The 14,182-nt window shown below is 44.6% G+C and overlaps 1 protein-coding gene across 7 annotated transcripts in view; it reads right to left on the reverse strand.

Annotated features, from left to right (window-relative positions):
* FRY (FRY microtubule binding protein) overlaps window positions 1-14,182 on the reverse strand; it is a 1,191,674-nt gene that overhangs the window by 475,404 nt on the left and 702,088 nt on the right. For all 7 annotated transcript variants that reach the window (XM_069639765.1, XM_069639761.1, XM_069639760.1 and 4 more), the window contains exons 22-24: window positions 9,770-9,959; window positions 8,195-8,319; window positions 3,231-3,288 (exon numbers count right to left, since the gene is read on the reverse strand). In XM_069639765.1, coding sequence (XP_069495866.1) covers window positions 3,231-3,288; window positions 8,195-8,319; window positions 9,770-9,959 — 373 coding nt within the window. The remainder of the gene's footprint in view (window positions 1-3,230; window positions 3,289-8,194; window positions 8,320-9,769; window positions 9,960-14,182) is intronic.

Consider the following 14,182-nt stretch of genomic DNA (forward strand, 5'->3'; position numbering starts at 1 on the left):
CACATCTAGACAGGATTGTGAAGGCTAGCCAGTGCCACACCTAGATTTAATTGTGAATACTAGCTTGTGTCACACCTAGACAGGATAGTGAAGGCTAGCCAGTGCCACATTTAGATATTTTGTAAATATTAGCTCGCGTCACATCTAGACAGGATTGTGAATGTCAGCCAGTGCCACATTTAGATATAACTGAATATCATCCAGCACAGCTACGGTACATATACCTTACACCACATCTGTGGACACAGGCTGCAGGCACGGCCAAGCCAAGCATCCATGCACCACAGAATGCAGCTATGGCTATGCTTTCTGGTCTAGCAGCACATATAGCCGTCCAGACAAACACCTGACGTACCTCAACAACTCACCCACTAGCATACATCGACTACCTACGAAAAAGAAATCTGGTATAGCTTTTCACACATTGACTCTCTCAACAATAGCAATCTATCACAAACCACCAACAGCGCACCGACCCATGTGCCTGACCTCGCTTTGGGCTGCTTAGTCGAGCCTAGCCAGCCACCCAAGTCCTATACTGGCAAAATGCGCACATGCATCTCCTAATCTAAACTCGTTAGAATTTTCCAGCACATTGACTACAGTCACCAAGGGCGTTCCACCCTAAAAAGCGCATTAAGGGGGTGAAAGAGTGCTATATAAATAACCAAATGCAATACATTGATTTTTTAAATGGTAAATGGAGTCTTCCTGTTGGATATATTTGGTATATTTAGCTTGTAGAATCTCATTCGTTTTTCCCACTGACTATATAATTTAATGTTCAGAAACCAGTATGCATCAACTGGATCCAGTGAATGCATTTTGTAATTGTAATTGTTTATTTATACACTGCTTATACACAGGTGGAGTGCTTCAAAGCACCTCAAGGCGGGAGGGAACATAGGAACATGGTAAACATTCTTAGGCCTTGAAATTTCTGAATGATCTAAACTGAAAACTAGCATACTAGGCCTGATAGCGTTTCTCCTAGTGCAAGTGCAATACGTGTTACAGTTTTGACCCGGTTAGAGTGGGGGAGGGAAAGGTTTGGGGGGGGCGGAGACAGGACAGACGAGTTTACTAGACCTAGTATATTTAGGAAACGCATGTGTACCGACGGAGGTGCGAGGGAGAGGGTTTGGGGGGGAACAAACCCGTCCAGTCACAACAGGGCCCTGGGTTAAGTGCAGACCGGTTGTCTCGCTCAGAGCATAAGCAGAACGTGCAGAAATTCAGAACATAGTGCAGTGGCCCAGAGGCAAGTGCAAAGACGGGTGGGGGGCTCTGGAGGTGAACCAGGCAACCAGCCAGCAAAAACTGAACGGAGTAACGGAGGAGAAGGAGGAAGGAGGGTGAAGAAGAGAGTAGAGGTTAGCAGGGTAGAGGAAGAGAGAAGGAGTAAGAGAAGAGGAAGGTCTTGATGAGTTTACGGGATTTAAGGTGCTCTGGCTCAAGACCGAGAGAGGCAGGGGGGCTGTTCCAGAGGAAGGCACCTGCAGAGGATAAAGATCCAACTCAAAATCTCTGTTTGTGAAAGCGGCTCACCCGCAGAGGGTTGGAGGAGGACGAGCGGAGGACTCCAGAGCGAGAGTATTTAGGAAGAGAGCATTGTAGATAGTGTGGGCCCAGGCCCCAGAAAGCCTTATGGATTATGCAGAGGGTCTTGAACTTGATCCTTGCAGCCACTGGGAGCCAGTAGAAGGATTTAAGTGCCAGAGAGATGCGATCCCTGGGCTTGAGGACAAGGATAAATCTTCTGGTTCGGTTCTGGATGAGTTGTAGAGGACGGAGAGTAAAAGTAGGAAGGTTGGGATAGAGGCTGTTGCAATAGTCCAGCCTGGGGAGAACCAGGGCCCTCGAGGTGGTGAGCCTCTGGGGAAAAGTGGAAAAAGGTAGAATACCTCAGAGGAGGTGCAGTTGGTAGTGGGACATTTTGGAGATGTCTGAGATGTGTGACAAGAAGGAGAGCGTGGAGTCGAAGATTACTTTTTTGCCTCATTGGTAGGTGAGGGCACAGGGCAAGGGAGGCCGGCCAGTGTGAAAGTGGGAGCAGGGGTCCCAATGAGAACAATCTCAGTCTTACTGGCATTCAGGAAGAGATCGTTAGCACACCAAGACTGAATTGTGGATAGATAGTCAGGGATGAGCGAGGAGGAGGCTCAGAGTAGCCTGAAAGAGAGCTGTGTGTCATCCGCATAACACTTAAAGTTGGAGGTAAAGGTAGAGATCCTGTGGGCCAAGGGAGCCATGTAGATATTGAAAACCCAGGGGGGGCAAGTTGGACCCTTGGGGGGACATGACAAGTAGAGCGAGTGATAGAGGAGAGAAAGGATCCATGTTTCACCTGCGAGTGCCGGTCAGAGAGAAAGGAGGCAAGTCATGCCAGGGCCTCATCACTGATGCCCAGGGTGTCATGGAGGCAGGTGATCAGGATGTTGTGGTTTACCGTATCAAAAGCAGAAGAGAGGTCAAGAAGAATGAGGCCAGAGGGAGAGTTAGAGTCAAGATTTGAGAGTAGGTCTAGAAGTAAGAAATAAACTGTAATGTCTTACAAGTTGCCCATGGTAATCCAGATTTCCCTGCCTGCTGTAGGACATCACTGCTGTTGAGGATTGAAAGCAACTCAAATAACAGCACACATACAAACAGATTGCGGACCATCTACCTTGGGCCTTGGTCTCATTTTTACATGTATCCTACAATATGGCTTCATTGGGGAAGCAAACTAGATCATGAAGTTCTATTTCATCACTGGGCCCAACATATGGGTCCCTACATATGTGTGGAATTTACCAAACCTTAAACTAATAAACAACATTTTCCTGCAATTCTCCTTCATTCAACTAGTACAGGACCCATACACTGAAGTTATATGTATGGTGGACAGCATGGAATTAGGAATCAGATTGTATTCGTCCAGATCAGGGATAATTACATACCCTCACCCTGTCTATAGCACCCTCCGAGGATGTGAACAACAACCTACTGTGAAACGTGTATAGGGAATGGGGCAGTCATTTTAAGCATAATTGCAAGGAGGTCCAGGTGACTGCCTTTCTCATGGGCCTAAAATCAGTGAAGAACTAGAACTTTAGCTATGTATCCTTCCTTCAAAAAGAGATGCCACAATGTAGGTGGTTTCAACGAAACCAGCATATCCATTTTGTGTAAAAACAAACATGATAAAACTGTAATCAAGCAAACAAATGAACCCAACAATGACTAACCTCTGGTCGTCGTTCCAAGGCTTCTTTCATCAATGGGTGTAGTTCTTCCACCAGTTCCCTAAAAGGAGTAGACATTTCATCATCAAAGAGCAGCACTCTTCAGGTTCACTTCTGGCTTTCCCAAAACAAAATCAAGCAATAAATACACACAATAGCACATCAGTGTGCCAGGCCCGTGTCTCGAGATCCAGGAGGACCACCTTGAGTTCATGGCTATTGAACTTGCTTTTGTTTTCTACAATCTAACCAATAGGGCCAGAAATTGAGATCGGAGAAATCTGATGTTCAATTTAATAGAATCACCAAACTGAATTTTCATCATTTCAAAGCACGGATAATAAGCAGCACTGTTAGCAGGGAGAACCTACCAAACGGTAAGGCCAACTGTGTGTATGCAAACTTCATTAGTATTACAATGGCCACTGTAAGGAAGGCATGGTATCCAAGTAAGACAGACAAGTGATCAAAGTTCAAGGGTTTTTATTAAACTGTAAAAATGGGTGAGAAACACATAATCTATTCCTAAATCTAAGATGGGATCAAGCTACAACCATCAAATAATAATAATACAGTCCAAGTGGAGTCTAGTCAAATATAAAGCGCCTATACTAAAAAACATATTGCCAATCCTTATTGCTATGCTACAAAATAGTGTAGGACAATGTTCACAAGAAAATAAATAAGTGTTCACAAATATAAAGTCAGGATGTTATCAGGGGTCTCCCTTCCCCACATTTCTAGCAGGGGCAAGGCAGGACTCTTGAGCACAGTACACTCCTGGGCTTTTCCGGCATGAGGTTATAGTTCTCTACTCAATATCAGAACCTTCTGTACCCAAGTCTCTTTCATGCAAAGTCTCTTGCTTCAGAGGGCCCAATATGCCATAAACAACAAAATACATGTTCCTTCTGTAAATCTTCACGTCGGGTGATTACTCTACACCCTTGGCTCCCCCTCAGCCGGGCTTTGATCCTTCACTCTATGTTAGCCTCCCTGAGTCGAGCTTAGACCAACCCCACACTGGACATCCCTCAGTCAGGTTCACGTTTGTGACTACAATGCATTTCACTTAGCCTTTCAATAAAAATATCATCATCTTGTAATATCCAGTATTCTTAAATGTCTTTTTTAAAAAACCATTCGGTTTACTTCCTATATGTTACTTAGATCCCCCTCAGACCTTCCTTCACTGGTTTCCCAAAGCACTTGCCAATTCAAACAGACTTCCGAGGGGCGGTCATGTCTCGCTGGGTCACTCAGTCATTCTATGGCAGATTCGGGTTTCCCAATATCGCAGTTTATACAGCGTTCCACTGGCTGGGCGCAAACGAAACAACCACACACCCCTCAGTCGGGTTCACTCTCGGCAATACTATGTTCACAACAGTATTGCTGCTCAGCTTAATGTGCAGGCATCCTTCAGTCGGGTTCACATTTGCCTCCACAACTTGTCAAAGACTTTCGACTGTAGAAAGGATTAGGCTCGACACTCCTATGACCACTTTCACACTCCCTGCGGGCCTCCCCCATGGCCTCTTGGTACTCGTAGTTTCTACAACAACCAAAGAATTTCGTCTATGCACAGAATTCAACGTAACCCGCTGCAGGACCACTTTGGTTTCCCCAATTGAACACATTCTCCTTGCTCAAGAGTGGGCATCAGTTAGATTCCTTTGAATGAGCACCCATGTGGTGCCGGACCACTCTAACTCTGATACCAATTCTGTTTATAAAAGACCTTTGTATTTCAGTCTTCTTTCTTCATACAATATTGCTCTTCTTACATCCGGTCTATTATCATCTCCCTCCAACTCACTGGCTGCGCTGAACTCGTAAGCTTCTCTTTTGCCACTGGCGTCAAGGTCGGTACCACAGCATCAATCGCTTCTCCCCGCCCTGGCTATCAGTGCAGGAGGGCTCTGTGTACCGTTTCACCAGCTGCGATTCCCAGTCTTACATTTCCCTTCTCAGAGGTTCTGCGGGTCTGGGTTGAAAAGGGCAAGGGCAATTCCCTCCTTGTCGTCCTTTTGGTCTCCACCACCTTTCTCCTATGTTTGAACTGCTGTTCTGGAATAGCTGCTTCCTTGTGCGTTCGGCCTTGCTCCAAGTGTGCTCTCATGCTCTGCCTTTTATCCCTATGGGGAAGGGAAAGGGCAGTCAGGTGTGTGTGTGTAGTTATCAGCAATTGCCCGACTCGGCCTGACCCTTGTGTTTGGAGATGTCAGCTTAACGGCTCTGGTGTTAGCCCGTTGTATTTCATGATGTGAGAAAGTGTGTGTGTGTGTGTGTTGGAAAAGGGGAACGGGGGCCAGAGGCGTTGCTAGGGAGGGGCTAATAGGGGCTATAGCCCCGGGTCTTTTGGTTGTAGTCCCGGATAAAAGCTCAGGGGCTGCAACCAAAAGGCTACCTAGCCCCCAGTCCTGCCAGTCCCGACATTAGCCTAGCCCAGATCTTTTCCAGACCTAGCAACACCCCTGACGGGGGCAGAGTTTCTCAATATCCTACGGGATAGGATGGGAAAAGGTGTCTCACCCTTCGGTGTCCCACTTCCACTCCCCGAAGACCCCTCATCCAGTTGATCCTCCAACACTGGTTCACCCCCAGGAACTGGATCCAATAGCAATGGCTGTGTCCTGGCCACCTGGATGAAAGATCCCCAGGGATTAGTAAGTGAGCCACCTTCAAGTTTCTCACACAACTTATATGGATCCAGCGTTTAAATCACTTAGGTTGATTTAGGAAAACAGTATTGTGTTTATGTGAAAGCAACATTTGCATTTCAATTGTTATCCAATAAGCTAATTTTAGTCAAGCAAAATATATTTAATAAAACTCATTATTAGCATTTTACTAAGAAAAAGCAACTCAAGTACAACAAATGGCGAACAGGAGTCATTGAATCAATACTATTAGTTTAATTTAGAATTGTAGTCCTCCCCTGTCGATCAATGGTCATGTAGGATTGACATCCGACTCGGACTGCAAAATGCAGCAATACATCAGGTGTGTGAGGGTTGAACAAAAATAAAGGGAAGTCTATGGGTAGGGTTGTTTCACCCTTCTAATTTCACCAGGTCTCCTCCTTGTAGCCCAGGTTGAATAAGGGTTCCTTTCTTCCCTTCTCCTACTCTGGGGCCCACCACTCCTGCGGGGTTCCCTGGCTGTACATCGTCCTGCAAGGCAAACTATGCAACAACGTAACACTTCTTCCTCTTCTTTTTATACTACTTCCCGTAGTTTCCATGCAAACCGCTCCTCCCTTGCTCAGAGAGTGTTTCCTTATCAACTGTGCAAGCCCCGCCCTCTGTCGTGGCAACTTTTCTTTCCTCCTGTGTCACTAGCCACCTGGGGTTCGCTCCGGTCTGGGCTCCATACAGGTAATCGTGCCATCGGTGTGCCTCTCCCGGCGCTGTCCTCCTGGGCACACATGCGGACGTGCCTCGTGAGGGCATCTGAAGGTCGGTCCCAGCCTCAGCACTGCACCAGGTTGGATGTCTGCCTGTCACAAAGTGCCTACCGACGGGACCATCCACTGCTGCTCCTACTGGGCCTGCATTGCCTGCTGCGGTGTGTCCCCTCGGAGGAGGATCTCTGGTTTCCCGGGTACCACTCTATAGGCTGCCTTGACGTCCTGGGCCCCACAGTCTTCAACCTGATTGTAAACCAACAAGGCACATTCTGTCAAACGGACCGCATGTCGGGTGTGCGAGCAGCACACCCGACATGAGGTACAGCTATAACGCCAAAAGCCCTGTATAGTGGTAACCTAGAGGAGGATCCTAGATCATCCAACATCTCCTCGGTTTGGCTGGAAGATGACGTCATTATGAAATATTTGTAGTAGGACCAGATATCTTAGGGCCCAGCAGAAGCAACAATTGTTTTGCAGAATGATTCATCCACCACCATCCAAGACCATGCTATTCGCCTTTATGATTGCAGCGTTGCTGTTTCTATATATCTTGTCTACAATCCTAATAGACCCATTTTTGACTCCAGTGCAATCTCATCTCCCACCATTTGACTCAGTGTTTCAAAGATGTGCTCCCCAAAGCTTTGCACCTCAGAGGAGCGCCAGGTTTGTTGTAGGAAGCCTGCATCTAGTTTGCCTCATCTATTACTGCAATCAAATGCATTTGAGAGAATTCCAATTAAGCTACGGTGGGGAGAGGGCATTTGTGGTGCATATAGTGAATTAAATTCAAATGCAAGAGCTTATGCCAATAAGATATTAACAAACACTCTTTGTTTACCTACTTATGTTGTACGCACTGGGCAAACAGTGGTTCTATGACCCTTCCTCATATTTCCTGAGCCTCGGTTTACATGGCAGTCATTAGAAACTTTGATTTGTACCAGAAATCCATTCCAAACAATCTGTCTTCTTGGGAGCAATGACTCTGCCAAGGTCAGAAACCCACACTTACTTTTTTCTGCAATCAAAATAGTTGCACTCCAGACATAGGTTCCAGATAGCATGTTTGTAAGGAATCTAACTGCCCTGCTTCAGTATTAGTTATCCCAAGAACAATTGACAGGATAATGTGTCTGATCTGGGTTGCCAGGTTGTTTGCTAATTGAGCATTTGCACCGAGAAAAGCATGGTTTCAGTGCTAGGTAAAATGAGGATGAGGTGTGTGAGCTGTCAGAGTTGAACACAGGAAAAGGTACCTCTCCTATAAGCAAATGTATGAATGGGGTCTTGTGAAGAATAGCGAGGCTGTGTATGATATCTGGAACACTGAGGGCCTCTTTAGGGTAATTCCACTGGTGGGCCTTGTATTCAGTCACGTAAAAGCAAGAGCATTATGAGGTTACCCTGTAATGGTGATATTACAGCCTGCCTCCCTCTTGTTAAGACACATGCCTGTAGCACTTGCCAGAGAAAGTAAAAACAATGACATTGTACCCATCACACCAAAACATTTCAAAGGCTGGAAAGCATTTGACGATTAACGGAATACCTGAAAACGAGTGAATTTGTTCTTCCAAATCCAAGAACCAAAGATTCAGTGATTTCTATGCTCTCGAGTCTCATTAAAGGGACAAGCTGCTTCAGAAGGACACCGATGGACGGGGTTCCTATAACCTGCAACACATTTTTAAAAGAATTACAATAAAACCTGACATCCTGCCATTTGTCTTACTCTTTCAAGAGAGGACTTTTTTCCACATTATCTTCAGTAAACTGTGGTTCATAAAATGAAAGACTGATGCAAAATCCTGCACATAATTACACATTCCCATGCACAAGCCTTAGCGTTGTCAATGGTTTTAAAGGGGCAATCGCAGGTTGATTTTATTTCCAAGACCCCCACTGATCCTCCTGGAGGCATCAATTATGTATTTTCGCTCTAGGCATGAAAGAGGAACCAGTTGAATTGATAGCGAACAGCTAGTGATTGTCACCACTGTTGTTCATCTGAAAGCCCTTCCTCCTGGAAGATGAACAAAAATGTCCAGGATTTCTGCAGCACCGCTCAATCCTATGCCAGGTGACGAATTCCATGATGGGTCACAGACCCCAGGATCACATGATTTTAATGTTATTGCAAGGGCATCTTAATGGTGTTAAGGTAGATGGTACAGGTAGAGCCCACAGAAGGAAGCGGGTTTCACAGGGACTGAAATGGGGGTTATTTGAAACAGGTTGATACCAACATAAAGGGTTCGTTTCTCCACCCTCAATCAAACAAGACAAAGTTGAGAAAAAATCAAGGGGAGGGTGAGTTGGATTAAAAACATTTTAAAAAAAGATCAGCCTTGCAACTGCCCCTTTAAGGGGATATAGAGTTTATAGAAGGTGCTGCAATCAGGTAACTCCTAGGAGTAAGCATCAGACTGATACAATACACAGAGAGATTGTCAACATTATGAAGCATGCGGGCATCCGACTGCAGGAGAGCTGGGAGATGCAGAAAAGAACAAACATGTAAGGTGTACAACAGGAGGAAGAAGCATTAGGTGGGACAATCCGGAGAAGTAGAATGGCCACATACAGCTTGGTGAAAGAAAAAACCTGAAGAGAAAGGAGGAGCCTGGACACAAGTGCTGCTAGACTAGAAAAGTGATCAAGGCATTTTCAGTTTTCTTATCTAATCTGTATACTGCACCTCCAGTGAGAGCACAGTTTAAAATGGAGTTGCTTTGTTCCGCCCTTGAGCTACTATCACAGAATCTTGGAATTGCTTATTAAGAGAGAACAATATTGGGCATTTTGTCTTGAGGAGGACAACGGTGCGTGGCTCAATGGTTTAATGCTCGGGCTAATTTGCTAGATCCAGCAACTGTTTTTTCAAATTTTTATAGTTCTGAAAATAGTCATTAAAACAGCTTGCCTCAGACAATACAGTCAGCTGCTGACAGGTTGCCTTCATCAAGTGCACCTGGAGGGATTTATTGCACACAATCTAGGCCCAGATTTGAATGTAGTCGAAAATGACAAAGGAAAAATGTGAACAACTCTGCGACATCCTCAGCAAAATGAGATGAGTTTTTGTTGCCTGCAAGTTCAGTTCTGAAAGAGAAAACCATGTCACCTTGTTGTCATAACTGATGGAGCCATCCGGCGTCGTAGCCATGATCTCTGGCGTTGAGGCTCGCAAGTGTCCTGGGCTCATGATACTTGGCCGTGCAACCCCGAAGCAGAGAATCAGGTAATTTCTCCATAGGGTCACATAGTTGTCCCCACCGCTCACTGTGCTTGTTTTCTTGGCATTGATGGGGCTACTGGAAAAAGCGTAAGTAAAACAAAAGGACTTGGTTCAGTTTTACTTTTCAAATGACTTAACTCACAAAACAAATGTTGCTCCACTTTAGGAATTCAAATAACATTACAGAAAAAATAATATGGAAATATGACATGTCACTGTTTTAAAGACAACCTCATTTGCATAAAGTTTATATTTGATTGTCTATTTGCAGATTTCAAGTGGCCAGATCACTGCACCCACCATGGAACAGCCTATCAAGGAATCATGATAAGCATATCGTTAAAGCAATATGGATATCCTGTGAGTGGTAGGATTCCCATGCAATAGCAGCAATATTTCACCCTTTACTACACGCATAGGGTTCCCTGTACACATGCACATATGGAAAATGAATGTAAAATAGCATCTTCCTCTAAATGATGAAAATCCAAACTAATGATTGGATACAAAGTTCTGGACTCACACTCCATCTCATGTAAATGTTGATACATAAAAGGCACCATGCAGACTCTATACACCATTTAATGATTCATTGCACATGCTCTGGTTGTAGTGCAAAAGTATAAGTGCACGTCTGGGAGTACAGGGGTGCTGAACCCCATCACCTGGCAAATAGGAAGTTGGTTTGACCTTGGAGGGGCACCGGAAAAGCCTAGTAGAGGAACCTACTTAGAGTGGGACTGAAGAGTAGCTCACCCTATCAAATGGGGGAGTATTGGGATGCTGTGGCAATGTTTGCCATGAGATCATGCAACAAAACTCTGGTGTGGAAGTAATTTTAGTTTTCTTAGGTTATGAGATCCAGTAGTTTGTGGTGAGATTTATTCTGTACTCATCCAGACAGGGAGAGCACTGCTGTATCTAATGATATATTTTTTTTATATGAGGGGTAAATGAATGCTGGATGTGCTCTATCCTTTAATGTCATTATGTGTTTGTGTACTAGAATGTTGTGTTGAAACATTGTGCTCAATGCCCAGTAAACTATCAAGGAGGAACAACTGGAAATTAAGAATGTTATTTGATGTATGCTCCTTAGGTGTAACGGAGGCAAGCAAGGCATTGCACTATGCACTGCCCATGTGGCAAATGCCCCCGGGTGGTCTGAAACTGCAAAGAACCTATGCCAACCAACCGTATAAATGGAAGTAACCTGTGATATCATATAAAAGATAGTTCAGTGAGTTGATTGGACCAGTGACCATAGCACCTAGATGGTTTAAGCGCTATAGAGAGTAAACCTTGTTTCACAAGCAGCTAAAATGCTTCAGGGGACAAATGCCAATAGATTTCGTTTTGTCAGAGGGAGGAGGAGGGAAGGAGACGCGAGACACTTGCTTTTTTTGGTACTCACACCATGATTATAATTTATAGCTGAGGGAGTTGTGAAAAATACTGGCTTGTCCCTTGAAACTACTGATATTCATGTAGCAATTCAAAGATGCGAAGCACTGCGCCAACCACAGTTGTAGAAGTTTAACAAAAAAGTAGTGGAACTGGTACCCCGGCAGTGGACAGGGTAGGTGTAGGCATAGCGCAGCACAAGGCATTGCGGATGTGGCGGGCAAAAGAAGGCGGTGGCTCTGACCAAAAAAACCCACAAAAAACGAACAATACAGACATTGGGAGCATTTATATATTGCCTAGAGTCGCTCATCTGATTGCAACTCCACTAGAACCTGCACCTAACATCTACCTGAACACATGCCACTAACAGTGTCCTGGAACTAGAACACGCTGGATTGTCACAAACCAAATTTGGTCATTTACTCCAAATCCTGCATCCCAACCTTGAAAGTCTTATTTAGGTATGAATAGTCTTTGATGCGCTACATGCCAAAAGGTCCCGTCCTGGTATAAAGCATGCAACGTTATCAATAGGCTAGGCTGGAGCAGCATAGAGGCAAAGAATTTTAAGCAGAATGATCTACTTTACTCGATGCCACAGCCAATTCCTGTGAACAGGTTAGACAGGACCACTTTTCCTGTGTCCAGAACTCAATCCGTTGTTAGCCACCTGGAGTCTAATAAGATTCATTGAAGTACACACCCAGGATTGCAATAATCCTAGTGACAAGTAACTAAGGCTCCTACTACAACTGTAGACTTGCCCAGGGGCATGAGTGGGCAATTCCTAAATAACCATCCGATATTGAAATAATATCCCTTACGCCTGGCATGGATCTTTACAAAACTAGACTGTCTTGGCATCTAACTTGCGATAACTTCCAAATATCAGGGATAGATAGAGCGCGAGGAAATATTCCTTCTTAGTGTTAGCAGGGCCTCCATCTTGACATTCTGACCAGGTTGTGGAGGGGGTGGTGCTGTCATTTAGGCTTCATAAACGTAGAGTCTGATTTCAGTTTAGCTGCAAAGAGGTATGCTGTAACTTAATGTAAAGGTCTGGAATCAAGAAAGGGTTCTAAAAAGTATTGGAACTGGTCCCGCTCACTTCGATCTCTGGCCAACCAGCAAAGGAAGAGCTACTACCTTTTCTGATGAAAAGCCAAGGGCGTATGTATTCATCAACAGGGCAAGGCAGCATTGCACAGCGAGTAGAGCGCTCGCTTTGACATCCGTGCAGGTTCGAATCACGGCGGGGCCAAACTCAGCCTTTAATCCTTCCGAGGTCGATAAATGAGCACCACACACCGTGGGTAATAATAAGCAGCGCTCAGATATATATATATATATATATATATATATATATATATAAATGCCAAATTATTATTATTATTTATATCGAGCAACAAACTGGTTTGTGAAATGTAGACCCATTTCACCCTCTGCAAGCATCAACACTGCAGCAACGGGTGCCTTGCTGTATTCCTGTCCACATCCCTCTCCAACCTCAGCCTCTTGCAGGCCCCCCCACCCCCTATGCACCACGAGACCATGAAACTGGCAAGACTCATGCTATGCAAGACCCAAAAACGTGTCATGACAATGAACAGACCAAGTTTTACAAATGCAGCACAAGAGAAGTGTGCTGAGACCCAGACAAAAGAAGGTTGCACACATGGGCGAGTTTGAAAATTGTGTATTCTCAAAAACATAGATCAACACACTCTAATGTAGAGGCAATACTAAAGAGCTTTTATATAGGGATGTCCTACCTACACAACCGTAAAATGTCACGATGTTCAATATATTCTATGAAAACTATATCCTTCGAGTTTAAAGGGATTTCCATACATTGTATTCTATTCTTTCCATTTAGTTACTCATGAAAGGAATAATCACATAGCTTTTTTTCCATAATTTTTTTTTAAATGCATCATTGTCAGAAAATCGTATACTTGAACAAGAATGTAGCCGTATTTTCAATGGACGACCGTGTAAAAGGAGAGCAGGCTGTGATAAGTAAAGGGAAGCCATACATCCATGCAACCCGCTGCCTTCCAAAAGGGGACGCCGAGGTCGCCATTGAACATGCACAAATGTCACCAGTCTGCTTTCTTCAGAAGGATATACAGCAAGTATTGTACTACAAGATTTGCATCCAACTGGACTAATTTTTAGCACTAAGAATCCTAAATAGAAGCTATTCAATTAACACAAATTAAATCGCATAAACGGAAGTCAATAAATAAAAAAGGTAGCTTCGAATGCCAACATGAAAAAAACAGAAAAGCGTAATTAATAACTACTTTCCAGGAGGCATTGCTTTCTGTATTGAATTCCATCTGCACTCCATCCATGGAGGGGTCCGAGGTGTACCTTTCCCTCTAAAGAGGGTAAAATGGATTCAAACGGTTCGGAAAGGATGGCAAGTCTACACTGCTACTGCAGTCTAGATGACACCCGGGTGAGGGAACAGTGGATGTGAAGGGTGTGGAAACCACGGCAATGAGAGTGGCACTCAAGTGTTGTGGTGTTGGATATATGAACAATGATCCCACTGCACCATGAACAAAAACAGATCTGAAAATGATCTCTTTTTTCCACAGAACTGCTGATCACTCAGACTCGTGGATTTGCCACCCTGGGGCAATATGAAAGCATGCACATTGCAGCAGAAGTTCCCCCTCCCCCACTCCCTCACTGTCTGCCTGATGAAAGGCCATATGAAAGGTCTGTTTGGGGAGATTGATCAATGAAGATAGCCCAAGCTGCTTGGACATATCCCGTCTGCACGAGACCACAGGCATCCCCAGACATGTTTCAGCCTCATACTTGAATGTCTCAATCACCATCACTATTCTGTCATGGGGCTCCGGGACCACTACAAGAGCG

The sequence above is a fragment of the Ambystoma mexicanum genome, chromosome 7q (assembly GCF_040938575.1).
Source record: "Ambystoma mexicanum isolate Mex_15411 chromosome 7q, UKY_AmexF1_1, whole genome shotgun sequence".
Lineage (NCBI taxonomy): Eukaryota > Metazoa > Chordata > Amphibia > Caudata > Ambystomatidae > Ambystoma > Ambystoma mexicanum.